General features: G+C 44.1%; 1 protein-coding gene across 1 annotated transcript in view; it reads left to right on the plus strand.

Annotated features, from left to right (window-relative positions):
* The first annotated feature begins 9,882 nt into the window (after window positions 1-9,882).
* Window positions 9,883-26,133, plus strand: part of BMP6 (bone morphogenetic protein 6) — an 80,416-nt gene continuing 64,165 nt past the window's right edge. The window contains exon 1 of the mRNA XM_015854588.2: window positions 9,883-10,681. Within this exon, the coding sequence (XP_015710074.1) occupies window positions 10,267-10,681 (415 nt within the window). The 5' untranslated portion in view covers window positions 9,883-10,266. The remainder of the gene's footprint in view (window positions 10,682-26,133) is intronic.

Raw genomic sequence — 26,133 nt, forward strand, 5'->3', positions numbered from 1 at the left:
TAGTTGCTATTGGAGAGCTGGGGTTCCTTTGGTTCTTGAGAGATTCAGCCCTGAATGACCATCTTAGATGTAGGACAGGTGTTGACTATATTTGCTGCTCCTCAGAGCTTTGGCATCAGAGTGCAATCACTTACCAAGTCACAGAGCAACCACATAAACGATAGCACTGATCCCTGGGAATTGTTCCTGACAAAATCAATTCATATCAGTATGTAATAACAATTCAGCCCTAATCTGGAGAGTTGTTGTGGGAATCCATGGATTTATAAGACACCTAGTAGATCTCCGTTCTATGCCTCTGAGTTTCATAGAGGCAACAGTGATGAAGAGGATGTGGGCTGGAAACTCCTGTTCCTGAATCATTGGACCAATTATTCCTTCTGTAAAATGCAGCTGATGGCAGCAAGACTACAGAAATGTTTGAAGGCATAATATGAGCCAGCAGCAATGGAATGGTCACTGTGTCTAAAAATCCCAGCTGAGTTCATACTACTGGCTGATAACTGGGAACTGAATGTCGACTATCAGTCCTGGGAGGAAAATGCAGAAGTCAGACCTGTCATTTTCAGTTTTGCTTCTATAAAATGAACCTGCTACTGACATTTCACAGAACCTCTTTTCTTTTCTTTGAATATGACAATGAAAGGCAAATACTAAAAAAGCTTTCTAAAATTAGTGCTCAATTGTGTAGAGCATTCCTGTCATTCATCAAATTCAAAAGGCCTGTAATATTCGTACACTTTTCTTTCTTGGAAATGGTACCTCTGGCTGGTAGCACTGTCTGACTGCCCAAACGAACTGATTCTGCAGGAGCTTTGGACCTTGGTCCTCATCTCACCAAGCCATGTTCCCAGTGGCCAAAGTTACTTCTGCATAACCCTGTGGGAAAACAGATGGCTTTTCTTGTGAATCTGTCAGTGGTGCCACCTCTAGGGCTGCTCTATGAAGATGAACCCATGCAAAAAAATATTGATATGCATGATGAAAATAAGTTGTCATTTATATTTTTATGGAAGGAATTGAATACTTGTTTGCAGAATCCAAGATGTGAATCCAAAACTGAGGCCTCTTGCCCCTTCTGGGATGCAAACAGTAATCTGAAATATACATCTGGCAATGTGCAAAGAGAGAACATCCAACATCTGTCATATCTCATTATATTGCCTTGCTGCTGTTAAGCTATTATTAGTATTTAAACTAAATATATCTTCTAGCATAATACCTCATTCAAGTACCCATTCCTTTTATTGTCACAAACTACTCTGAACATCACATAAACAAAACTGAAACATCTCTTAATGGATAACTATCTTCCTTTATTATTTTAAGTGGGAGGAAACAAAACGTACCAAATGTTGTCATATGGTTTGAAGAAAATGAAATAGATTTTCCTATCGCTTTAGGTGAGAGAAGTGAACAGAAGCTTTTCTAATGCAGTTCAGCTGTAGGTGTTTGATTCCACACTAGCAAGGGCCCATACACAGTCAGTGGTGTATCAGTTTTGTCTTTAGGGGATTTAAGACTCTGGAATGTCTGATTTCTTTTTTTTAACTGTCTTTTATAATTAATTATCTGCCTCCTCTATCTCTTCAAAGCCAAGTGAAATAAAGACGTTGCAAGATACTAGAATTACTCTAAGTGAGAAGTTAGCTTAGAAATGTGTCCCTCACAAGTTGGATGTTACATGTTTCCACTCAGAGATCTCAGCTGTTAAAAAGATCTAATCAAACTTTAGGTAGCCTTTTGAAACGAGCAGAGTTTTTACAGTGTAGATCCAGGAAAAAAAAGTACCATCCTTTCGTAACTTGTCACTAGGGGTGTTCATGAAGCAACCCTGCTATCTCAGTTAGGCAGGACGCTACCTCTGTCCCCATACATTGAGTAGTGCCCCATTATGATCATAGGTATTGCATCAGGAATGTCTGTATAGCTGAACACATGTCTTGTTTTGGACAGCTAGTGTCATCAAGGATGGTTTCCAGGATGGTTAAGCACAGACCAGCAGCAGCTCTGAGGAGTAATAGAGTGGACATGAGCCTTCCCTGTCCAGGAAGTTGATCCCAGAGGGGAGGTCTCGGCAGCATTTAATTTAGAAGCAATAAATATTAGGGTCCTGCAGCCATAAGCATCTTCAGGCATCATTTTCCACCCCAGCTCATGCTGAATGAGCTTGAGAGCAGCCACAGAACTGTGCTAGAATGCCTAAGCAGAGCACGATGCTAATGCAGCTGTATCTGAACAGTGAAGATTCCAGTGCCTAAAATGTGCTTGGATAAATGACCTTTCTGCTTGTTTCTGAGGCTGTCTTTTGCAGTAAGAGTCCCTCGAGACAAAGAAGAATAAGCAATTCAAAGTTTTCTGTGTGTCACTTTGACAGCCAAAAACCAGTAAAGAGTTGAGACCTTTGCTCTGAATGTTCCCATCTATGTGGTACAAAAAGGTGGAATGCGGCTTTGGATCTGTTTTCCCCAAAGCTCCACTGAGCTAAGCTGGCTTCTAAGAGCAGGCAGTGTGTTTCTGTGCATGGGAGGTACTTGTTTTTAAGCTAATCTTCTAGTTGACATTATTTATTTATTGTTTTACATTATTAATTATAGTAGTCTGCTTGTTAAATATGAAAAGAGCAACAAGACATCACGTGCTACCCTTTCCACCCCATGCAAGCCACTCTTTTAGCTATAGGCAAAGACCCATGTGGATGTACAGCAGATGACTGCCTGGCTCCCTCAGAAACAGTTTGCAGAAGCTGGGCCTGGGAAGTGGAGGTTTACATAACTAAGGTTGTGAACCTGCATTGTACCTCCAGTCGTGCTGTGCTCCAGTTGTGTGTGGGCCTCTGTACGCAAACTAGCTTGAAGGAATGGCCTTCCTGTGCAACAGCAACCCAATGACACCAAGTCAACTCATCCTGACTGGCTGCCATTGCCTCAGCTCCAGCAGCCACAACTTTTTGGCCTATAACCCCTGGGTATCTGCAAGCTTTGTTCCCAGCAGGGATGGAGGCCTCAGAGCTGGTGCTTGAGCTGGCCCAGGCACAATATGGGAGCTCTGCTGTGGGCCAGCGCTGTAACAAAGGCAAGGCTGGTGGCAAAGCAAAAGCATGCTGTTGCTTCAGAAACTTGAAGCTTCTCATAAGCAATGCTGCTAGGAATTAGTTATCAGTTTTGCTTTACCAAGGAGTAGTTTTTGTTAATTTAGAAAAGGCTAAGAACATACAAAGATATTTTTTTTGTAAGGCTTTCTTCTAACAGCCCTTACAGAAACCACTTTTCTTTCTCTTTGTGATCACTGTAGGACCTACCTCTGGCAGGCAAGTGTATAAAACCTTCCCTAGCAGTCTCTAAGCATTTCCTGTAGAAAGCAAAGGATGACTCTTTCTTCTGAGTTACCTCATCCCGAGCTGGCACAGAAACTGGTCTGGTGCACAGTAGCAGCTGCTCCTCTTCATTCTAAACTGCCTTTTGCTTACCCCAGCTGGTCTCCTGACTTGATCACCAAAATGTTATTGCAGTGTGTACTTCTCACATCTGAATGTTAACTAGTGTTTGGGGACAACTGTTCCCCTTCACCCTGGCTGAAAACCATTCCTTTAAGGAACTAATCTGTAAGTTCATCAGACACCGAAGTCAGTACAGGTGTTGAAATATATCCTTTGTGGCAGATGAGGGATTGCTAAAATCGTGTTTATTTGTGTGAAAGAAAAGACAGTGGGTTTAAACAAGCTCCTCAAGATGCTACAGCTCTTAATGCCTGCAAATGCCTTTGCAGACTAGCTGTCCTGCACAGCGTGCTTTCTGAGACCCTGCTTTTTCCAAAATCACATGTGTTTGGGTTGGAACTGTATGAGGTGTCTCCTAAAGCAAATGTGAATGAGCCTGTGCTGAATGTTACTGAATGTCTGTAAGCAGCAAAAATCTATAGGAAATGTGTTTTGTCCACAAGAGCTTCAGCGGGATGCAGGGCAAAAACTCCTTGGCGGCAGTTCAGTGGCAAGAACAGAGTGTGCTCCTTGGCAGCACCAGGCGGGCATTGGAGATGACAGGGAGAAAATACCAAGCTGTCCTGGCACATCCTACCTGCTGCTCTGGGGCACAGTGTCCCCTCCTACCCCCAGAAGACTGCTCCTGCTGCACTACAGATGGGCTGTGGGCATGCAAAGAGACAAGCCCACTAGGGCCTGGGTGGAATGGGTGCAAGGCTTTCTGGTTTGAAACAGCTGCTGAGCCTAACATGGCAAAGAACAGTCTTAGGGTTTTATTTTTGTATATTGTTATGGGACAGTCACTTCTGAAGGCTCACCCCCATGTGCAATAGGTGAGATGAAAGCAGCTCAAGTGCAGCTGCTTCCACAGCAGGATGCTTCTGGGAACAGATTTGCCGACCGAAATCTAGCGGTCCCTACTGTGGCCTCATGCTATTTGGATCTATCCCAATTTTATTGAAAAGTGTTGCTGAGAAAACATATTTTGCACACTGGTCAGAGCAGAGCTCATCAGAGTTACTCTAAATAACATTTCAGAAATCATCTTTTTTTTCTTTTTCTTTTATTTTTATTTTTCACGATTCTGTTCTCACCAGGATATTTTCTAATCCTATTATGCAATATTTGTTAGCAATTTTAACAGCTGTTCTTTCTTTTTCTCATTCCATCTCTCTTTCTCTCTGCCATTCTGCTCCTTCTCCTTCTTTCTCTTCCCTTTCTCTCTCTTTCTCTTTCTTCTGTTCTAAAACAGAAGGTGACATTCTGGACCTTGTATCTCAAAAGTACACTTTTGTCCTATATCTCTATAAAACTGGCAGCAGACGAGTTGGAAATAGATGATCTTTGAAGTCTCTTCCAACTCAAGGCATTTCATGATTCTAGGTATAAAAATGGCTGGGAGAGCACTCCCAAACCCCATCCTTATCACACTGAGATAGAAATTATTCACTAATTCTATTAACTGTGCAATGCAGACTAATGCACTGTCTTGAAATTCTTTCCCCTTTCAAGAAAATATGAAGAATTAAAATGGAAACCCAGGTGTTTTGGACATTTGGCTTCACAATGGATAGACTGTGTTAAAACCTTCCTAAGCCTGTGAAGTTTAACTCTCATGTGATAACCTACAGAACATTCTGAGGTTATAAATGGTATTTGAAACCATTTATGTTTCCCCAAATTTCTGGCTTCCTTACTCAATTACAACAGCTCATGGGATTTACCATGTGAAACATCCAGGGACACGAGGGAAGAAATAACTTTACAGGGTCTGTAAGAGCTTTCAGATTTTGAGAGGTCTTTTCAGCTGCATGATCCATTGTTGTATGCACCGAGGCTTAAATCTGGACTGACCTAAATGAGAAACTTTCTTCTTCCATGCAGCTATATTAAAAAAGAACAAACAAATTCATTGCTGAACAAAACATTTAAAATAGGGTTAAAGTTACTGATATATGTTTACCAGTTTAAAACATTAAAACATAAAGCTAGAGTAAGTATTTTTAAACAGTCTGGTGGAGATCAATGTACAGATCCCTCATTATGTCTTTATCCTCTCCTACTCTTCACCTGTCATCTAGATATTTTTTGCACCCCTTCATTATACGTCATGATCTACCTAACAAAATCAGTCTTCCCATTCAAGCTCACATCATGAGCAATATCATTTATTGTATTTCTGCTCACTGCTCCAGACAGTGTAAATGGAGGGACAACAGATGGCATTTTGCCAGCCAGGATTCACAGAGGATTGCATGACAATGTCTCATTCTTTCATCATCTTTTTACAGTGCTAAAGAAGCTCTGTCAGTGAGGCACCTGTTTAGCTGACACTGACCAGAAGAAATGCAGTACTTTCATTGCGATGCCACTGGAGGACACAAATACCATGACTTTTATGCAGTATACAGGTCCATGCTGAAGGCTATGCAGGCTGGACATGGCACAGTGTCTTGTACTCATGGAGCAAGTATACAATGGATACATACAGAGCAGATTTTGTTCTTTTCCTTGTTCAGTCAACTATTCACTTATCTCAGTCTTAAGCAGAAAGTAACTAGTCAAGATGAAATGACAAGTAAAGACTGACTAGTGAACATGAACCGAAAAACAAACACCACGAAAAGATTCATAAAAAATAGATTTTAGATACAATATAACATATTAATATTTATTTAATTGCTGCTGTCCTAGGTCAGTTTCCCTTAACACTTGATACTGTTGACTTCAAACAAACTTTAAGCTATAATTGTTCGCATACAAGTATATTTTTGATAGAGTGTAGGTGATGGATAGGACTAGGACAGAGTTGTAGTTGTTTGTGAAATGTATACTGTGACTTATTTCACTTTTAACCGCTTTTTCAAGGACAGCGGTCCAGTTGTGTTATTGAATTAATATTTATAACAACTTTTTATAGTATTCTGGTCTGGGAAATCATCACTAAATATTTTTAGCTGAGATTTCTAGGTAAGGAAAGCAGTGGTTTGGTATGTGCAAATAAGATGTTACTATTTTCCAAAGGGCCCTACTTACAGTGGAGAAAGTAAGTTCATCAAGTGAAAGGAAAATGTGAGCTTTCACAGCATGTGCTGTTTTTAGCTTGCTTCGATCTTTCAGCTAAGATTATACTAAACCACTCTTTCCCTTTTCACAAGTAGGCCTTGGAAACGGGCATGCTAAAATTAGTAGGCATGTTTGCATTTATGGTCTCTCCAAGCACAGCACTGCAAATAGCCTATTCCAGCTATGTCATTATTGTAAAGTGTAGTTGCTTTTTCTTTGTTTGTTTGTTTGTTTTGCTTTAAAGAAAGCAAATGCCATTCTTTACTACTTTTTAGACATATCTAGAGGTAGGTGGGGGGCAAATGGATGAGGCCAGGCTCTTCTTGGTGCTGCTCAGTGATAGGACAAGGAGCAATGGCCTAAAACCTGAACATAGGAAGTTCTGTACTAACATGTGGAAGAGCTTCTAAGGTTGACGGAGCACTGGAACAGGTCTCTAAGAGTTGTTGTGGAGTCTCCTTCTATGGAGATATTCAAGACCTGTCTGGATGCCTATCTGTGGGGACTTGCTGTAAGGAAGTGCTGGACTCAGTGATTCTCTGATGCCTTGCAGAAGAGGCCTGGCTTTGTCAGGGTGCTTTGCTGGCCTGTCTCTGGCATTTGGTGCTTCAGCTTAAAGGAAGGTGGGAGGGCAGCATTATAAAAGCCAAATGCCTTTTTTGCTTAAGCAAGATTGATGAGTGATTTGCTAGATGAAGATGACTGAAAAGAGAATAAATAATTTTTGACTAGCAATAGGTAGCAGGGCTTTAGGTGCATACAGTGTAAGCAGCAGCACTGCCAGAAGAAATTAACTGCTGCAGCTAATCCTTGCTGGCCACATGCCATATTTTGGAACAGGATTCCTGGGGGCAAACAGGTCTGGCGGTGACCACGCTCACAATACGAGACAGACAAAGGACCCAGCAGGTGCAAGGGTTTGAATACAGGCTGAAGTTTGGCTTATGGGCAGAAAATTAAGTGAATATTTTTTTTCTGGAGGATGTAAGAAACCCGTTTGTATTATTAGGATTTTTGTTTTTTTGTTTTGGTTTGGGTTTGTTTTTCATTTTTAAGGGAAAAAGGAAAAAAAAGCTTTTATTACTAACTTTCCAACGAAGAAAAACATCAAGGAACAGACACGAGTTTCTCCCCTTTGCCACCAGATGTCCCTCCTGAGCAGGGAAATCTGCTGATCTGAAAGCTGCCCAGGCGCTGTATCCACAACATCTTTGAAGACAGGAGAGGGAAAGGAAAGTTTGAGTGAAAGCAGCAGTTTTGGATGGAGTAAGAGCTGAGATGTCTCCTTAGCAAAAAAAAACTTATTGCCGGTAGCACTGTAATGTATGTATAATTAACTCCTAAAATGCGTCATAGCTTGCAGCATAATCCTCCAGAGAACTAGGTATTCACTTCTCTTCTGAAGTGGGAACATCCTTGGCAGAAACATGCACTTTCAAATGGAAGGGATGTCTGAAATCCATAGCTGCAAATTATTGCTGTAAGAAGACTTAATTCTTTCCTCCCTGAGCTGCTGAGTGCTGCAGTGACTTTTCCAGGTCTGGTAACATTAGCTGAAACCCAAAGTGCAGCATTCATGTCTACTCGTGAGAGGCATTTCCAGGGATTAGGGATCTACATATCTGGGAAGCAATGCTGAAGAAAAGCCTCAACAAAAAGGGCAATGACTTATGAAGGAGTGTGGTTCGCTTCCTAGCACCACACAGGAACTTACCAAGAAGATAATTTAATGGGGAAGTACTTTAAGGCTCACTGTGTGCCCATAGCCCCAGACTGTATCAAGCTCAGGAGCCCAAACGCTGTTATGACAGCCAACTGTTATTACAGCTGCTATTTACTGCAGAAACATGCATGCAAATGGAAATGCTCAAAACGTTTTTCTTTCAGAGGAAAAACATGCAGGTGATGCACATTTGCTACTTAGCAGAAATGTGTGACATCTGCCCTGGAGTGTAAAGTCATCTGCCTGACTTCAAGGGGAGCTGGGGACAGGTGTCATATTGGAGGGCTTGCTCTTCAGAAATAGATATATATAATGTGGCATGTTCCTTTGGAGCAGTCAAAACAGGAAGCAGAAGCTATGAAGCTTTGCTGGAGAAAGCAACGTAAGCTACACCTGAACAGATGTGGCAACTGGGAAGCAAACAGCACAGAAGTGGCTCCTTGTTTCCCTGACCACCCTGGGGTTGAAGTACCTGCATGGGAAACCTCCTTGTGACCTCATGCTGACACCAGAGCTCCTCCATTTCTTCCCTGTCCTCAGAATGCCTCTCACAAAGCAGACAGAGAAAAAGCCTCTTTTGTGGGCTTAGGGGTGGTAAGGGAAAGCATGCATGGAGTCCTCCTTTGGGGAGATCTTAAAAGATGAGTTTTTTTTCCTCCCCCAAATAGTAACAGCATTATGGTGTTCCTTGACTAGTGGAGTTAAAACACCCATGCATAACCTAACGTGCACACAAGCAAATGCTCGGTGCAACCTCTGCTTGTGAAAATAACATCTTCTGTCTTGAACATTCTCAGATGTGTCTCTGGGAAACTGAATACGAGCTTATTGCCAGATTCTGATTCTAATAAAGCTAATGGAAGTGTTGCCAGTGACTTCAAATGGTCCAGATACTACTCTCAGGGCCAACTCCCATGAAATTCTCCCAGTTCAAACCCCGAGTGCTTTCACTGATTTCTGAGGGTCTAGTCTGGCTTTACTCATCCACCCCAAGCAAGACCCATGAAGTCAGAGACATGTGGAAGAGCTGTCTTCTTGTTTTCCCAGTGGCCACTAAAGAGTGGTGGTTCCCCCCTCCATTTTATGAAGGAGCTGAAATCAGAGCTGTGATCTACCAGCTTTGCTGTCAGAACAGGTATGTTCTTTTACAGTGGTATCACAGTGCACCTGTGCAGATCGGCACTTTGCTGACCAAGTCAGGAGGGGTTTACCTGTGCTTAGGATGTACCAAGGGTGTGCGGTAGCTTGTGTTTGCTATTGCAGGAAAAGGTGATAGCAAACAGCTCATCTATCTATCTTCGTAACGAAGGTAACGAAGGTACCTCCCTAAAGGTAGCAGAAGAGATGTGACGGCTCTAGCGGCCCAAATCCCGTATTTAATCTCAAAGCACACACCACAGACAACACGGCCGGGCGGCCCCGCTCAGAAGCAGCGAACCTCTGGCAGCTCCCTGGCACCGCCGCTCCGCAACCTGCTACTGCCGGCACGGAGCTGCACCCGCCGCTCCGCCCCGGGGCTGCGCTACCTGCGCCCTCGGGTCGCTCCCCGCCCCGAAGGAGCGGCCCCCGCCCCGTCGAGAGGCGGGCGCGCTGGTGATTTGCCTCCGCCGCCAGCAGCCCGGCTCCGGCCAGCCCGCGGGGACCGGGGCTGCGACCGCAAGCAGGAGCCGCTCGCTCCGTCGCTCGCAGTCCGGCTGCACTAGGGAAAAGTTTGCTCTTCGTACTCCTCCTCCTCGTCGTCGTCCCCGCCGCGCAGCAGCCACCGGGCATGGCGAGCTGAGCTCAGCGCTGCAGCCGGGCCGGGGGCGGCCCCGGCGCACCTGAGCGGCGTCGGCGGGGGGCTCGCAGCGCGCTGCCATGCGCGGCGAGGGCGGGGGCGAGCGCTGAGCCCCGCCGGCTTTGGCTGCCCCCCGCCGGCCCATGCGCTAGGAGGGCCGAGGGCGGCGGGGAGCCCCCGGGGAGAGGGGGAAGCGGGGAGCTCGCCCGGCCCAGCGCCATGCCGCGGCGGCTGGCTTGGCTGTGCTGCTGCTGGGCGCTGCTGAGCGGCGCCTGCCGCTCCGCCGAACCGCCGCCCGCCGCCGCTGCCCCGGGTTTCCTCTACCGGCGGCTGAAGTCGCACGAGAAGCGGGAGATGCAGCGGGAGATCCTCTCCGTGCTGGGGCTGCCGCACCGTCCTCGCCCACCGCCGAGGGAACCGCCGGCACCGCCGCCGGGACGGCTGCCGGCAGCGCCGCGCTTCATGCTGGACCTGTACCACGCGCTGACCGAGGGAGCGGAGGGAACCGCGGGCGCGGAGAGGGGCGGCCGCCCGCAGCCCCCCGCCCCGGCACCGCCGCTGCCGCCGGTTCCCAGCGCGCAGGACAGCGCCTTCCTCAACGACGCCGACATGGTGATGAGCTTCGTCAACCTGGGTGAGTGCCGAGCGGAGAGCGCAAATAAAACGAAACTCCAAGAGAAAAGGAGTATTTTGGCAGTCTGGGCTTATAGCCGCTCCGTCCGATATAGCGGACGCCGGTACTCGGGGAGCGGCCCTCGGCTGTCCCTCGTGTCCCCGCAGCTCCTCTGGGGCCGGCGGAGGCGCTGCGGGGTCGGTACGGGACAGCCCTTCTGGTGTCCGAGCCGGGGAAAGAGGTAGAAATGTTGCAGAAGTTCTGCCAGATGCCAGCCCTGCTCTTCGGGCCAAACCCGGTCCTTACACGAAGGGCTCCGGGCTGGGAATTTCGGTGGGAAAGACTCTAATCTTATCGCTTGAAGGAGCCCTGAACGCCAGCTCGCAATTAGAAGGGAGCAGTGTAATTAGATTCAGTATAATGTGGAGAGGGGAAAATATTTCAGTTGGCAAGTGGCAGTTCCTTTTTAAGTGAGTTCCTGTGAAGCCCGAGCGTCTCAGCGCGGCGGCCGAGAGCCGGACAGGGCTGCACATCGGGCACCTGCACGCAGCTCGCGTCAATATTAGTGTGTTTCCTCACCCATAGCAATGATGTGTCGCTGCAGTGGGAAGTGTATCCAAGCTAGAAGGGTGGTAGGTGTATTCGGTAGCTCGGTGTTGCCGTGTAGGTATTTAGAGCAGATTTGGCTTCACTCCATGAGCTGGGAGGTTTTGGTACTCAATGGGAATCCCCCTCTCCTGCAATGCCTTCTGCATATATGTGTCCTTAGGGCAAGCAGAGCTGCTGTCCGTGCCTCTCTCAGTTGCCTTGGGAGCTCTGAGGACCTGTAGGTGGAATGATGTGAATGTGGTAAGCATGGTATCTCCATTGCATTACTGTGAGGTGCAGGGCAGCTCCCAGTGGGGCTGATTTCAGGGAGAGATGTGGGCATGCAGCATTTGTTGGTGTGTAGCACCCTGCATAATGGGGTGGCTGGTGAGGAGTATTAGACAGTAGGCCTGGAAATATTTGGGTTTTATTATTATTATTATTTGGAAATAAAAACATCTGTACGACTCAGATCAGTTCTAATAAGTTGGGTCTAGACGCTTATGTAACAGCAAGGAAAATCATTCCTGTAGCATAGTAGAGCAGCGCAATAGAAACGCTGATTCCAAGTCTCAGGAAGTATGAATCAACTGCAGAAATTTCTCATCGACTTCCAAGTTTCGAGTCATAAACCTTCGTGTCATTGAATGCGATTGTTTGTTACCAATGCGTTCACAGATTGACGGATGGAAACCAAACAACGTCTCAGTTGTTTTCTGTTAGGTTCAAATTAGCTTCTGAAAAGCTTTGCCTTGAAGGGTTGCCTTTCCATGACTGAGGTAACAGCTACCAAAGACATTTTTTTCCTTCTTTTTTTTTCTGCAATTTGAAGGGTATATCGCCTTCAGTACTGCAGCACAGATCTGGCCAGGCAGGTGCTTCTCCCGATAGCAGGAGGTTCTGCTTGGTTGTGTGGACTTGCCAGGTGTGGGCAGTGTTTCCCCGAGGGGCTAACTTCAGGGAGGTATGGGGATGTGCTCAGCACTTTGCTTTGCGAGACACCCAGTTAATATCAGTTTCTATTGCAAGTGAACAGATGCACAAGATTCAAACCAGTTCAGGTAATGTAGAGCATAAATTTCATTTGTCGAGTTAGAGTATCTAGGTTTTGGTGTAAAATACTGGTTGCAGCAGGTAAACCTGCTTCCTACTATGGGAAGATGATCCCCAAAGCATCTATTTCAGGCATATTGCCTGGGATAAAGCACTCAGAAAACACATATTTCTGTCAGTTTCCCACTTAAGAAGGCTCAATATTGAATTCAGATAGAAGCACATGTGTTTTTGATCTCTCCCTTTGAGAGACATCAGGCCAGCCAGGATATCTAAATTCTGGTTGTACAGCAGGGGCTGTGTTGCCGGGAGAGCACAATGGATCAAACAATACCCCTGTGAAACTGTTCCTCTAAAGGAGCATCCTTGGATGAAGGTAGACATTGGCATGGTTTGGCAGAGTACTACTGGGAATAACAAACTGTGTTAATGTTTCCCATTTGTATAATATGTCTTCCTCATGGTACAAGTAGGATTCTTTCCCCTTTATCCTCTTGGAATGGCTTGGGATTGGCATGGACTTTCTGAGGGAGTGATGCTGGGCTGACTGCTAGACTCAGGCTGGTGTCCCTCTGTTTTATTTCTAGGGCTGTCTTAGTGAGACATGTACCGAGCTCCTCACAGCAACCCTACTCTAAGCTCAGGGAGATGAGGGCAGATGACTCATGCTTGGATCTGCAGGCTTGAGCTGGGGCTGTGATTGCCCAAACTTTCCCTGCTTTTCTTTGAATCCTCACAGCTGAAGTAGAAAGGAGATGTTCTCCAGGCCATATTTTGCTAGCTGGTGCTTTTAGAGAGCAGCGAGTGCCATGTGTAGTAGCAGAAATAAGACCCTCAAAGGCTCTGTTACTTTAAATGCATCCAGGGTTACTCCCTGTTTAATGAGAGGAACAGGGTAGAACAAGACAGGGAAGAATCTTATTTGGTCCCTCATCCATACAGATAATTATGCAGGCATCCGCAGTGGGAAGAAAACATGTCCTTCCACTAAGGGAAAAAGGGAATGCAATAACAGTCTTCGTGGATCTCTGCTATGGCCCAAATCTACGGCTATCAACAGCTAAACAGCAATGCAAGTGAAGACTGAACTAATCCAAATTCCACGTGGCAAGCACTGTAGAAAGTGCACTTTCAAAGCATGATGCTGGGTTACTATTCTTATGTATTGTTCCTTCTTGCAGCAGACTACCACTGTGGATTCGCTGTATGTTTTTACTTTTGGGAGAAAAGGCTCTCTGCTTTCTCTCAAAACCCAAACCATCACCTAAGCCCTTCTGCGTGATTTGAATTGTGACTATGATGAAAAGTTTCTTGAATGTTGGAATCCCTAATACCCGGGCAATCACCATCTTCTCTGTATGGTTTCACATACCTGAGAGCAAGAGCACTGCATTTCAGTGCCAGCAAGCCAGTACACAGCTGGCTGTGCAAATACTCTCTCTCCTCTTGCCTGCAGAGCAGTAGCTTACGGATGTGGTGTCCTCTGAGCCATCTCTTCATCTTTTTTTGGCAGCAGTCACCTACCAGATTTACTTCTAGGAATGATCTTGCATAAATCCATGGCAAGCAAGCGCTTACGCACAATCGCTATGGCTTTTCTTAGGAAGGAAGCAGTGCTAAAGTGCTCCAAATTCATTTCTAAAGCAGATTAATATCTATATATATATATTTCTTTTGAGGCATCTGATCAGCCTACCTGTCTTTTTTTTTTTTTGTGGTATCACACATAGAGCCATGGGATATGCAGTTTGGCAAGGAAGATGTATCAGGGACATTGTATGATTGTAGTGACGGGACCACACCATTCACACTGTCATCCCATCTGTTTATACTCTTGGCCACATGTTGTAAAGGTCATGACATCTACTCACAGGGAATAACGGGAGCGTGTGATGCTGCGTATCTGGCTATGCTGCCAGCTGGCTGTGCAAAGCCTTGCTCTCGGCATGCAAACAGTATCCTCCACGTGTGTCTGGAGCAGGCCAGTATTAGAAAGCACGGAGCTGATGATGGGAGTGAGTTTACTGATGTCTGCCAGACCTAGTATGCTGGGTTTCAGCGCCAAGACTCATCCCAAGCATTAGAGATCAGCTTTATATTTGCTGCTCGACTGATGCAGAGGAAGACCCTTGTGTTGCATCTTGAATTTGTTGCTCGCTGGCTGTCTGCTGGTGTGGAGCTGAAGGATGGCAGGATGCAAGAAAAGTCAAGAGGTCCTCCATCATCCTTTGATTGCCTTTTTAGAAGTCCTCAGCTTCGTCAGGCAGTGAATTTGAGGGACTAAAGAGGTCTTCCTGCTTTGCACAGGAGCCCTGACAGATATGTGGTTCCAAGAGCAGCTGTCGATCAAGATCTGCTGTGTTCAAGTTAGTGGAGGGCCATGTTTGAGTGTCATCTGGACTCCCCAGAGCCAGGAACTCTTGTGAAAGCTTTTAATGGGTTGAATGTTTACACTCTACTAAATTTGGGTGAGAGGAAGAAAGAAAAAAATTATTGTACTTGGAAAAAGTGAGAATTGCCAAAGGGGTCTTGATCAATTCAAGACAAAATTTGTATGTATAAATTAATAGAAAGCTGTTTGCTGGAACACAAACCTAGGTGTGGATTTGTATGTTGAGAATTCAAAACAGCCTTTCCTAGTTCTTTTCCCTGTGCAAGCAACCTGCAGCCAACCTACTTCTTCTAAAAAGGTGTTCTTTTCAAATTTTCCCTTCAGTTGAATGTCTTGTCAGCAGGTAGATTGCTTGGGGAGCTGCCATGTATGCCCTGTGCTGAGCTCCTCAGGGGCATTAGTGCTGCAGTTTTTGCTGAAGAGCTGCAGGTCTGTGCCAAGCCTGGCCCAGCCCATTGCAGTCTTGACGCTCCCTCTTACAGTTCTAAATGTAAACATCTAAGTGGTGTTTGTGATCTTGGAGGAAGGAAGGTGGTGTTTAGACTTTCCATGCTGTGGAGGCATGGTTCTCTTTAAGTCATCTTGCATCATTTCTAACTTGCGTGGCGCTAGAGGGAAGTATGAATTACTTAAGACATAAACAGTCCCATTGTGTGTTTCTGCTGTTTCCCAGCAGTGGTACAGCAGTGCTGCTAAGTGGAGTCCACCTACTAACAGTTTAGTGTTTCCATTTGACTATTTATATAGTGATGTTAAACAGAGAACAGACAATATGCAGATATTCAGTAGCCATTTGGGCATGGTCCTTGGCACCCTGCTGTGGGTATCGCTGCTAGAGCAAGAGTCAGATCAGCTGGACCCTGAGGGCCCTTCCACTCTCAACCTTCATGGGATTCTGTGATCTGTATGGATGGATAAGTTGCTCATGGTTGAGAGATTCCCATTTGCTTTCAAAGGATCAGACCAACACCCGGCAGACCAAGGTCAAGGTCCAGTCTTCTACATGTGAATGGTTCAGAGGATGATATGGGGTTCTACCAAGATTTCCCATTTGATGTGTGGAGAGGGCATTTTGGGCTATGATTCCCTAGCCTTGATGTTCATGAAAACTGCCAGTGGCTTCTCTTTCAGCCTTTCTTGTGCCAGGGAGCTCCTTGACCCTGCACCTTGCACTTGGGCCTGGTTTCTTCAGTGGTGGCTTTGGGGACAGCACAAGTACACAGCTACCACAGGAACCGTGCAGGAGAAAGAAGGCTTAATTAACTGAGATGATACCTGCTGGGATTGCAGGGGTCGTGCTGGAGTTCAGTTTATGAAACTGACTTCAGACTGCGACCAGCATTTCCTGAGATCTCTGTTAGCTCAGCTTCCAGGGCAGGAGATGGTCATGTAGCGTTTGGGTCAGTTTTTAAGCTGTGTTGCAGGGTAGTATTTTTTCTTCTTTATATTTATTTATTTATTTACTTATTTACTTATTTATTTATTTATTGAGACATCGTGAGATGATTTTTGTTGTGTTTTTTTTAAGGGCACAAAGATTTTGTCAGAACAGCCCGCAGCTCTTTTTCTTTTCTTATTTTCCTTTTTAAGGTTGCAGTGTTCATCACAGTACAATGACAGAATTGAATCAGTGGTAGCAACAGTACGATGTTTTTGGCAAAAAAAGTATAATGTAGACAGAGCCGAAGTGTTCTGCTAACTAAAACAGTAGCTGTATTTTAAGAGAGCTAGACATGACTGTTTTGATCCAATGTGGTGTTAATCACAAGAATACATAACTGCTTTCCTATGAGATTTCCCCTTAAAAATATCCAGTGATATCACCTGGTGTTTTGCACGAATGCTCAGTATAACCAAGAATTTAGAATAGCTGGCTTCACGTAAACTTGGAATATTCATAGGTCAAATATTAGTGTACAAACGAAAACATTTTGAAAATGAAAACAGAAGCACAGTATTTGAAATATACTCTGAGTGCAGATGTACTTCATGGCTTGAATAGCTTTACAAATTAATCGGGACACTTAGCGCTTGTTCAAAGAAGTTGAATTTCCCCGTAATAAATGAGAGTGTTTTTCAAACAGTATTCCAAAGATGTGTTATTCCATATAATTTAATTGTCGTTTGCAGCAAGAAAGACACATGAATCAGCTTGTTTGAAGCTGTTGTGTAAACAAGATGAATCTGATCAAACCAAAATCTTATTAGGAGCAAATGGGGAGCCACATTTTTATTTATCAGGTGTGGACTTTTAAATACACTGTATTGCAGAGACAATGTTCTTATCTTGTCATTTACTGCATTACACGCACCTAGTGTGTGTGGTGAAGGTATTAGACGCTGTGTTTGTGTAAGGGTGTAAAGGGTGACATAATGTCTATTGAATCGTGGTCATTTCGCTTCACACCAGGCGACAAGGAGCATGTAAAAATGCAGATTAAAGCCTGTGGGCAGATTGGGATACCCATACCTGTAAGCAAAGAGGTGGTGGTGAAAAGGGTCTGTAGGTTTTGTCTGAAATGGAGGTGCTGTATTTCATTGTTATGTCTCCTGATTGCTTGAGGTGAATCGGGGAGAGTAGATCTGTCAGCAGTCAGCTCCTGCCATTTTACTGGGAGTAAAATTGCACAAATGAGTTGAAAAAGATGTTGAACTCTAACAAGCACATACATAATCCATGGTATTTTTCTGCCTCCATCTTCATAAACTTTGTAATAAAAGCTGTTTAGATGTGAACGCTTATTGAAGTCTAAATTCCATACTTTCCAAACCTTGATAAAAGAAGGGTAATAAGGGAAATAAAGAAGTGGCTGAGGTTTTAATTCTGCTTAAGCACAACTGAGATAGACTCTGAGAATGATTTGGGTTGGAAAGGACCTCAGAGCCCAAGCAGTTCCAGTCCCCCTGCTGTGGGTATTGTTGCCACCTGCTAGGTCAGGCTGCTTAGTGCCCCAAGTTGAACAGCTCCAGAGATTGGGCATCCACAGCTTCTCTGGGCAACCTGCTCCAGTATCTCACTACCCTACTGTGAAACATTTCTTTGTTATATGCGAAGCAGGTTTGTGTTAAAATACCTGTTTTTCTGTCATGATGCCAAACCCAGTTCCTCAGTGTGATTGCATGAAAGCAGTAAGAGGCTCCAGCTCCTCTACTAGCTTCCCTCTGACCTTGCTTACCTTGCCAGGGTTCAGTGTGTTTCCCTGGCAATCCCAGATTGAGGTGCCACGCACTAAGAGGGATGTGGGGCCTCATACTGCAAAGGGTCACCATGCAGGTCCCCTCCTGCACTGGAGGACTGGGGATCAAAACTACGTCTCAGGTGTATCTCTGTGGGTTAGTAAGGAATGCTGAGCAGTGTTTCACCAGGCCAGACTTGTACAATCTCGATAACAGACGTGGAGATCCAGAAGACCCTGAATCCCAGTTACATACATGAGTAAGAAAAGATGCACGCTCGTTTCTATGTATCAGCTTTATAACAAACAGACAGAATTGATTTGGTAGTGGCTCCTGTTACTAAATATGCATTTGTCGTGGCAGAGCACATCTCAGCTGTGCACAATTTTTAGTGCTAAATGGTGGAAGCATGGTTCTAAAATTGAAGCCGAGTATGTAATTTGTATTTGCACAAAGATTTGGTCTGCAAGTCCAAAGTCCAGGTGCTTGATTGAAACAATCAAGTCTGGAGAATAAACCCTTCATTGTAGAAAAGCAGCAATCTCTCTTGCCCACAAACCATCATCCTGAGACCACATTTCAAGCGTGCAGACCCTTTTACTTAATTACTGTAACATCAAACGTCTCTGACATGAAAGAGACCAAGCAGTGGCTGTGCAAGATAATGGCTTGTTTATAAAAATAATTTAAACAGCATATGAAAAGAATAAACATGCATGTCCTGCCAAAATTCACTGTATGTTGTGCAAGCTTTAGTGATTGTGAATCTCTTGGCTTGCCCTTTCAGTGCCTTTCTTATAAAAAAAAGAATCCTCTCCTTCTCCCCTCCTCTTCCCCCCCCCCCCAAAAAAAGAGAGGGAGGGAGTGAAGAAAGAAAGGAGGCCAAAAAAACCCAGTTCTCATGTGTAAGGAAGTTCCTACTTATGCTATGGAAGATAGCTGGAGAGAAAATACACATACTTTACACAGGACAAGAGATATTTTCGCTTTGAGATGTCTGTGTTTCGTCTCTTGCGTATGATGGTTTTTACACTTTAATGACTGTAGCAGCCGTCCTCTCCAAAAATGTTCCATTCTGCAGGATGTGGAGGGCTCCTCATCTGTTCCACAATGCAAGGATATGACTCTATCTTTTATTCAGGGCCTGAAAACACTTCATAAGCATTGAATTGCTTATGGGGTTTGGAACTAGATGATCTTTAAGGTCCCTTCTAGCCTAAGCCATTTGATGACTCTATGAAATCTTACAGCATGCTCTGACTAAATTTAATGGCCATTTGAATCATTTTCTGACTGAAGCTCAGAGGGCATGACCAGGCCTGGGGGCTGTGATGAGGTCTATGAGGTTATTGCTGTGATGTAACCACAAAACTACATCACTGGCCTGGCAGGCCTCCAAGCGGCTCACACAGTGCACTCTTACTTGGAAAACCACATCCTACCCCAGGTTTCTTGGGTATCAGTTAGATGGAGATCACAGTTTCTTGCTCTGAGTGCATTTTGTCCCTTCCTGACAGTGAAACTTTTTCACTGGTTTTGCATGATGTTCACCCTCCATCAGGGACATGGCTTCTTATCTGTGCATGTGTTGGTATCACCTCCTGCCTCTGTATGTGCTGTCTGAATCCAAATATTCACCTGTGTGTCTGGCCATTCACCGTGTCTACTATTTGCCCTGTCCCATGGGAGCGCATGGACGTTGCGGAGGCGGACTTAGGTTTGAATGTGGTTCTATTTTTAATGTCCATCAAGTGAGCTGTAGTTGAATCTGTTCTGCAAATAGCTCTGGTTTTTATGTGTGTGTTGAAGATCTGCAATTTGGGTATATGCTGGCATCCAAGAAGAGTTGAATGGGGAAAGTGAAAGAGGCCACAGGCTCGCACATTTTTCACTTGAAACTGTTGTAAAGCCAAGAAAAGGTTTGGTTAGCTTTTGGTAACATGAAGGCAGTGAAAGGGGTGTGCTTGGGTTAAGTGGTATTCACGTTGCAGGGAGGCTAAAAGTATGTGTTTTTAGTTAGCTGATAGTTTTGTTAAGAAACTCTGAAAAAAAATGCTGAAGCTCTTATAATGACTCCTTTATGTTGCAGGAGCTATTGGCATTGGGTCTGTCTGATGCTTTTGCTATCACTGCTCTCAGTAAAAACAATTTTATGGGGTCCCAAAACATTCTGTTGCTTCTGGCAGCTGTTGAGCTGGCAGCTTGGCTTCACTGGGGCTTGAAGAGATAGTTCATTAACTCATGGCACTTTCCAGAATAAACATGGCAAACATCCTCTGAAATAACAGACGGTAAATCCTTCTTGTCACTCAAGACTGCACGTTTGTCTTCGGAAAGGGGCAGTGAAAGAAGCTGTCCATCTCCTAATGAATGAGAAAATAAATAGCAGATGAATTGTGCATTGTGTCATACTTGACATGGCAAGGCTTCGGGTAGAATAACAACAAACTTTCCCTCCTGTGCGTTGCCTGTTAAATATGGACCTAAACTAAGCAAACCCACCAGGCAGTCTATTGGACAGCACAAATATCACAGCTCTCTGGCAGATCCCCAGTGGGAACTGTAGCCTGATTAACCTCTGCTGTGGGCTTGCTCTATTAATCCTCCTTGTTTCAACTCATTTAGGAGGGTGGATTGCAGTATCTCTTTGCTTTGGGGACCAGGCTCCCTCACTTTTTGACACTGCAAGGTTTCAGAGGTTGTTGTGAGGCTGTGTTGCTTGGAGTGCACAGATGTTTTGTGAAGCTTGTTATTTTCTATGTTGGAGGTTATGAGTCAGATTGCTGTTTCCAAAATGTTTATGTGAAATCATTTCTGAGTCATATATTTGCATCATATACAACCTGTCTGACAATCAAAACATTCAGTGCTCAGCTAATGATTATACTAAGTTTTCCAATGCTCTGCTCCAACATAACATAATTACACAGCAAAGTGCAATATATTACTTTGACAGGGCTCTTCACGTGTCTCGTGATGTCAGAACGTCCTAATTGCTATTATTTGGAATTATCAGATAAATATGTACTTGATTGCATGCAGCAAAGTTAAAAATAGTAAGATGCCGTCCCTTAGAAATGAAATGCCCCTCAGCTGTTCCTGAATATGTGCTTTTCCAGTTCCCTAGAAAATAAATCAAGTTTCACAGTGCTTTAAACTTTGTTCTGTCCAGAGAGGTGCCCAGTTAGGGCTGTGGTGAACTAACGGACTGTAGTGAATATTTGCGTGGAGAAATTGTTTGAATACCAGGATTTCGGCAGCTGCTTGTAAGTCTGTTTGGTAGTTTCTGTAGAACTCAGTTTACAAGATGGGACTGGAGTGTTTGTGGCAGAGTGGAAGACATAAACAGTCCATAAACTACAACTTGATGCATGCTGTGTTTATCTGTTGTGTAAATTCAAGCATAAATAATGGTCACTTGCAAGAATATTCTGAATAATTAGGGCAAACATTTAAAATTACATTTACCTGCATGAGTCTGAGAGGTAATGCAGAACTATTCATTGCTACATCCCAGTGAGACCAGCAACTCCTCTTTAAGTGGTTACTGTAAAATGGGATAGGAGAAAAGCTGGTGACCTTCTACCATGAAGTGATGGCATTGGTGGGCAAAGGAGGGAAAACTATGTTGTCTACCTAAACATTTGACATGGTCCCACACCACATCTGTATCTCTAATTTGCAGCAATATGGGTTCGAAGGGCAGGCCATTTGATGCATAAGAAATCCGTTGAATTGTCACTGCTGGAGAATTGTGGTCAATGGTTCTCTGTTCAGACAGAGACTCATAATGAATGGTGTTCCCCAGGGGTCTGTCGTGAGACCTCTAATCTTTAACATCTTTATCAGTGACATAGATGATGGATCGAGTGCACCTCAGCAAGTTTGTTAATGACCATAAACTGAGGAGTGCAGTTAATAGCTAGAAAGATAGATGGAAGGGATGCCAACTAAAGGGACCTGAAGAAGCTCAAAAAGTAGATCCATGTGAACCTAGTGAGGTTCAACAAGGCCAAGTGCAAGTTGCTGCATTTGAATCAGGGCAATCTCTGGTATGCTTAAAGATTGCAAGAAAACCTCCTTGAGAGCAGCCCAGTGGAGAAGGACATGGGAGTCCTGGTGGATGAAAAGCAGGATATGAGCCAGCAGTGCATGCTTGGAGTCAGGAAGGCCAGCAGTATCCTGGACTGCATCAGGGGAGCTGGAACTAGACAATCTTTGAGGTCCCCTCCAACCCAAAATATTATATGACTGTATGAAGACTAAAGGACTCCTCAAATTCTGAGAGAAGTAAACTGTCAATATATGTCAACATAGGGCCTGAGCGCTGCATGCTTATTTGCTTTTAAGTAATTTTCTGCTACAAAACATGTGGATTTTGAAATGGGAAATTATTTTAAGACTATCTTATCTGATGTTTGGCTTGCAGTCTTTTGGAAGCATCTTTGAGAACTCACATACCAGTGTGAAGGGCACTGGCAGATCCCGTTAAGTACAAAGTGTTATCAGATCTCATCACTTTCACTGAACTGGCTCATCATAAAGTAGAGGATGGGTTATGATGACATTCATTACATTTGCAGTGAATAAGTATGGACAACATAGCAATAGAGTTCCCTGGATACATGTGTCTGAACCACGCTTAGTTGACAGCTTGCATTTGGAGCAATAAGAAGCTTCCTTATGATGTATTTGTGATCAGTACCTTTGCTTATCCACTCTTCTTGGCCAGCGTCGGTGGCAAATATATGATTGGACTATGAGGACCAATATATTGTGGTGTAGTGGAAAATGCCAAAAAAAAATTCAGTTGGATGAAGTCCATTTGTCCTGTGTTAATTTCTAGCCCTGTAAACAAACACAGCTGTTGAGTGTAGAATCAGTGCTCAGAGTGGTTAAAAACAGTGATGCATTGCTAGTGAGATCACGGCAGAAAAAAATATGTAACATATGAGACTGCAGTAGGGATCAAGACTATCCTCAGCTCTGATTAATTGTTTCTGTTGATGTATTTTCATCTACTTATGATGCTTTAGGGTAGCTAGAATGTGAAGATGGCTTTTTAGTTGCCAGACCATCCAGCTGAGACCATCAGTGTACTAACTATTGATGAGGCAACTGTTGTGAACTTCTCCAAAAGGGCCTGAATTGGTGACCAAAGGTTTAACAAATCTATGCATGCATATTATACACTACTATTTTTCATAACAGTATGTCATCAGTTTGGTCATTTGGGCTTTGTTTATATTTGTTTATATTTATGATGGAACTGCGAAGGGAGGTTTATCTGTCATTTTGTCATTACTAAAAATGTGTTTAGAAGTCCTCCATTATGGAACAGGGGCATTAGGCTTCAAACATCAGAAACCTTGGGGCCAAGCCTGGTAGGTCATTGGCATATGCAGCAGCACTTACACTGTAATTTATCTTCCTGCCTAGTTATATATTTTGACATTCTTGAGCTGACTAATTGCTCTGGGGAAAAAAGAAGTAAGGAGCGGTCTTGGTTAGTCTAGTAGAAAAGACAGCTTCCAACTTCTTCTGTCCATCACATCAGTTATTTAGTCACACTGCTATGACACTACAGTCATCCCTAGCACAGCAGGCCTCCTATGGCTTGCCACGATGCAGTGGAATAATGTTGTTGACGTCATATTGTGCATCATCTATCCTCAGCAAGGATTAAAGAGATTTCTTTTCCTCCTTGGCTTTGAGGAAAGAAGCTGGATGGTTCGTGTGAAAAGCAACTGAGTAGATGAAATAACACATATAAATCACCAAGTATCATTTGTTGGAGGAGTTCTTAGTGAATCCTCCAGTGAGATGCACTTGTTCATATGTTTTGTGTTGAAGATGTCTGAGTGAACAAGGTCTACGTGCAAATTTAGACAAAGTTCTGGGGGCACCTGTGTGAGCATTTTGTCAAGAGACATCTTGGTGCCCTGGCCAGCTTGGCTTCACATGTCTTGCTGGGAGGATGTAAATCTGAGGTAGAGGTCCTGGCTCCTACATGATCTTCTTGGGGCTCTGTATTTGCAATGCAGGTTTCTGTTAGCCTCCGGCTCTCTGTTACTGTTCTTCCTGTCCTGAGAGTCTTGACAAGTAACCTAGAAGCCCTGAGAGTGGCAGATTATCACTTTCGGCATGTCAGTGTGAGTTTTGCATAGTTAAAATGTTATGTGAGCTAGACTTCTTCCTCTGAACAGCTCCAGTTTGAAAGCTTCAGGCATATTGCAGCTGTCTGGGGTTTTACTTCAAATTGCACAAGGTGTTTCATCGCATACTTTCCCATGACACGTGGTGGTGCTACCTCTCCAGAAGCCTCTTTGCTATTGAGAAATAATGGGGTGTTTGACTTGACGTGTACTCAACTCTGCTATCTGGAATTTTGTCATGTCTGCAGAATATGACTGAGGCACATCAGTGGCCCAAGTTATAGAAATTCCCTTTGCTGCTGCCCCTACAAAACTACATTCTGGCATGAAGAATTTAATTCGTGGACTGTCAGTCCGGCTCTTTCCATAAACACTAAATTGACTCAGAGTGGCTAGGTCTAGTGCTATAAAACGGTATGTTCAGGTCTTATTGCCAAGAAAAAAAATTACCTGTAAATAGCAGACTTACAGCATAGGGGCTCATTTCTGCGCTTACGCTTTTTACATTTCCATTTTTGCACCAGCTTGGCAAGAAGTTAACTTAAACGTCAAAACTATTTTTATGTAAATATATGCATTATTGAATCTCTTACTCATAAAGCAAATACCACTTAAAACCCACACAAATCAGCTGAAGCTATATATATTTTCTCACTACTGAATTTGGCTTTTAATAACTTGGAGTTGACTGTCCAAAATAAAGTTAGGAATCAAGGGCACTTTATTTTCCAGCTAGCAACATATGTATTTTTGGCTTTGGACTGCACCAGTCTGAGGTGGAATAAAATCTGAATTTGTACGACAGGTCCTCTTTGCAATTTAAAGAGAGAGATTAGGATTAAATAAACAGATTATTTTTAATTTAGCCAAATTTTCTAACTTTTTACAAAGCTGAAGAGAGACGTGAAGGAATAGTACGAAACCTTGAAAGCTTTGATCCTGAACAGTGGCTTTCTAATGTGTTTCTTCTGCTGAAAGTACTGCCCAGTGCCAGATTCAGAGGCAGTAGTTATCTCAAGTAAAGGCTATAGAATGCAAATAGTCCAATGGATTTCACTGATGCTATTTGAAGAGTAAAGACAGCAAAACCTGCACTTATCCAATTCAAACTAAAACAAAGCCAAGCATAGGGATCGTGCACTAAGCCCAGGTCGTAATGACCTAACAGGACATGCTTGCAGCTCTTCTTGGAATTCATGGCTTTTCTCCACTCCATGCATTCCCTTGTCCCACTGCCCTTCTCTCAGTAGGAAGTTACCATAGGTCAGTACCAGTTCCCTACTTCAGAAGTGTGTGCAAACAAAGACTCATTCCTGAATCCAAAAAATCTACTCACTGATGCTCTGCCACAGTTTCCTTGTGGGGCTCACTGTTACCTCTCCACATGTTAATATTAAAGCAGCCATAGTTGCTTTGCCTTGTCTTCTGCTACAGTTAGGTCTTGCCAAGTGTTTCCTGTCAGCACCTTCATGCTTGCTGGGATCCAAAGAACAAGGTGGAGAGTGTGGGGAATCCTTCATGGAACTGCATGTGAACTGCCAACTCAGGCTTGAGTTGAAGGTTGTTAGTTAGTTATCCAGGCAGCAAAGGAATCCCAGCAAAGGAATTTCAGTGTAAACTGTTGAAAAATGTTGTCATTGTGTTGCAGAGTATTTGTCTGTCACTATGTGTGGTGTAAAGCATGCTGGTTGCTGTTTCTAGTTGTATAAATACAAAGTGTACTCAAGGAGAAAAGAAATCATTGTGGTTTGAGGCTGATGGGCTATGAGGATAGACCTAGTTGTCTTGGGCTGGAGTTAGTATGAAGAGTACAACTGGGGAACAACTCTGCAAAGAAAGCCTTGAGTTACCTGATAATATCACAAGAAGAATTTGGAAGGCTCTACTGGTATCAATGCAAATGCTGCAGATGGCCATGGTGCACCTTGTACAGCTTATAATGGGCTGGCCACTCTGACTACATGGCTGTAGAGGAAGAGGAGAAATCCTGGGGGCAGGAGGAACAAGCATGATAGGAGTGAGGTGAACACATGTGGGTCCTTGCTCTCAACCCTGTAGTCTTGGGGAGGAGCACACAAGTGAGTTTGAAGGATGATGCCTGGTAGAGA

The sequence above is a fragment of the Coturnix japonica genome, chromosome 2 (genome assembly GCF_001577835.2).
Source record: "Coturnix japonica isolate 7356 chromosome 2, Coturnix japonica 2.1, whole genome shotgun sequence".
Lineage (NCBI taxonomy): Eukaryota > Metazoa > Chordata > Aves > Galliformes > Phasianidae > Coturnix > Coturnix japonica.